The 2,405-nt window shown below is 25.6% G+C and overlaps 1 protein-coding gene across 3 annotated transcripts in view; it reads left to right on the top strand.

Moving 5' to 3' along the window:
* Positions 1–2,405, top strand: part of Trim9 (E3 ubiquitin-protein ligase Trim9) — a gene marked incomplete at its 5' end in the record, with an annotated part of 58,967 nt that overhangs the window by 47,815 nt on the left and 8,747 nt on the right. For all 3 annotated transcript variants that reach the window (XM_067046950.1, XM_014425852.3, XM_067046951.1), the window contains 1 exon segment: positions 1,314–1,453. In XM_067046950.1, coding sequence (XP_066903051.1) covers positions 1,314–1,453 — 140 coding nt within the window.

The raw sequence follows: 2,405 nt of genomic DNA on the forward strand, positions 1-2,405 counted from the left end.
ATAACAATTTGTACAACAATTCTTCTCTTAGCATTTTTAACTTACATAACCCGGCAAAAAAAAAAAAAAAAAAAAAAATTGTAATAATTAAAAATTATTTATAAAAAATAAAATGAATTTTTATAGTTTTAACTAGTTTCATATCTTTCATTTTAGCTTGGGTTAAAATGAAAAGCTTTAATATTAAATTGATAGTAGAATTTTATTTAAATTTTATAATATTTTAAACTCTTAATCTCAGGGTGGGTTTCTAGGTAATCAGAAATAGACTCTATTAATATTAACACTTAATTAAATTAATAACTATTGTACAAATGTATTAAAATCTAGTTAAAAACAAAACTAACCAATTACACAATATAAGACAAATGAACAATATTGAAACGATAAATAAAATAAAAACATATTAAATACCCTTTATACATAAAAATATACTATTTACACAACAAGAGGAAATTACAGTACATATTACACCCATTAATTAATTGTTTGTATATTTTCTTTTTTAATTATAATATCTTTTGTTTTTTATGTAAAATTTATGCTATGATGTAATAGGTTTGTTATTTTTATGCTTTTATGTGAAGTTTTAATTTTAGATTAAATATTTGTAAGTTTGTTTATAGTTGAGCATATTTTTTTAAGTTAATAAATCAGTATAAATTGGTATGTAGATTATTTTACTCTTCAAAGTTGTTATATTCTGAATTTCTTGTTACCAGCTGCATAAAACTTTTAATGCTATTTTTCTCTTTACTTTGAATGTGACAAAAATATCTCATCTATCTTATTGATCATGTTGGTCCATTTTTAATTTAGAATTCTTAATTGTTTCTCTTAAGTTTTTATTGTTTTACTGAGTGATTTTTAGTTGTTCTCTTACTACTTTTGTGTTCATAATTTACCAATAGACTTCTTAAAACGGGTAAAAATTAGATTTTAATTTAGAACATAATCATTCAATAAATGACACGAGCAATCTTCCTATAATTCATGTGAATATAAAAGTAATATAAGAAATGTTAAGTCAGGAAATTAAAAATTTTCTTTAATTTGAGGCACTTGATCGTAAAACATGGTATTTTATATTTTTAGTGAATTGGAATGCACTCTAGTTTAGTGCTTTAAAATTAAATAACTCAAAGTTTTAATCATTATGTTGGTCTTGTAGTTTATTATTATTATTTTTTTTTTTAAGTTTTACCGTAATAGTTCAAAATTATGTTTGTATATTTGTTTTATTTTTCTGAAATTTTGTTTCAAATTTATTTCTTTTACTGTTTTCACTTCTGATTTGATTTGTGTGATTGCAGCACCCAACGCTCCCATTATCATCCCAGAGGAATGCAGTGCTGAAAATAACAGTGTTACAATCGCTTGGCAGCCACCTCAAACTTCGTACATCGAAGGATACATTTTGGAACTGGATGACGGAAATGGTGGAGAATTCAGGGTAATCTATGCTCATAATTATATATTTATTTTCTTTACTTATAAGTGCTATAGTTGTTTTTTTTTTTTTTGTTCACTTTCACTTCTCTATACATGGAGTATATAGTAAGGGAAATCATTGTGACTGTGCAAAATTTTTAATTTAATCTTTTGACAGAAATGGTTTAATGATGTGGTCAGCCTAGCTCAAAAAGATAAGGTTGTAAAAAGATGAAATTACATATTTAAGGCAAGTATGTGCGTGGGAAATGACAGCAACTTTTTGGCTAAAATTCACCTATCACAAGTGCTACTTTGTTGAATCGATTTTTCACATTTTCTTAATTTTTCCCAAAAGGGCTCTAACGATTTTAAATGTTCTTCAATATCAGCTAGCTCTTATCCTCATTGAAATAGCCTGACAGGACTTCAATGCTGAATTTTCAAAAAATCTTCCTATAATATATCTTTGATTTTGTTTATTAAAAAAAATAACCAGTTCTCAATGTTAGCAAGAATAAATAATAGATAGATACAAAATATTAAAGAATTTTATGGATAACTAAAGGAGAAAAGAGGAAAAATAGACGAATCCAGTTCGGACTGGAAAAGCCGAGACTACCAGATCTTCCCTAATTGGATTACTGCTTTGATATCTTTTCTTAATTTGTTGTATTCTTGGCAGGAACAAAATTTATATTTGTTATTCCATTGATTTTTTATAGCAACAGAAAAATAAAAAATTTTAAGTATGGTTAAATTTATTGAGGGCTCAGGATAACTGCAGTGTATTTCTTTACACACATATTCCTTCAATATATCTGGTTATATCAATTTATTGTATCAATTTTTCAGTATAGTATTAAAAAATATAGATGAATATTATTAATGAGGAGAAGATAGTTGGGGGTGCGGTCAATGAAAAACACAAATAAGTTCAATTAACTTATTTTAATGTGCCAACGTTTCGGCTA

The sequence above is a fragment of the Halyomorpha halys genome, unplaced genomic scaffold (genome assembly GCF_000696795.3).
Source record: "Halyomorpha halys isolate HHAL.00 unplaced genomic scaffold, Hhal_1.1 Scaffold538.1, whole genome shotgun sequence".
Classification (NCBI taxonomy): Eukaryota; Metazoa; Arthropoda; class Insecta; order Hemiptera; family Pentatomidae; genus Halyomorpha; species Halyomorpha halys.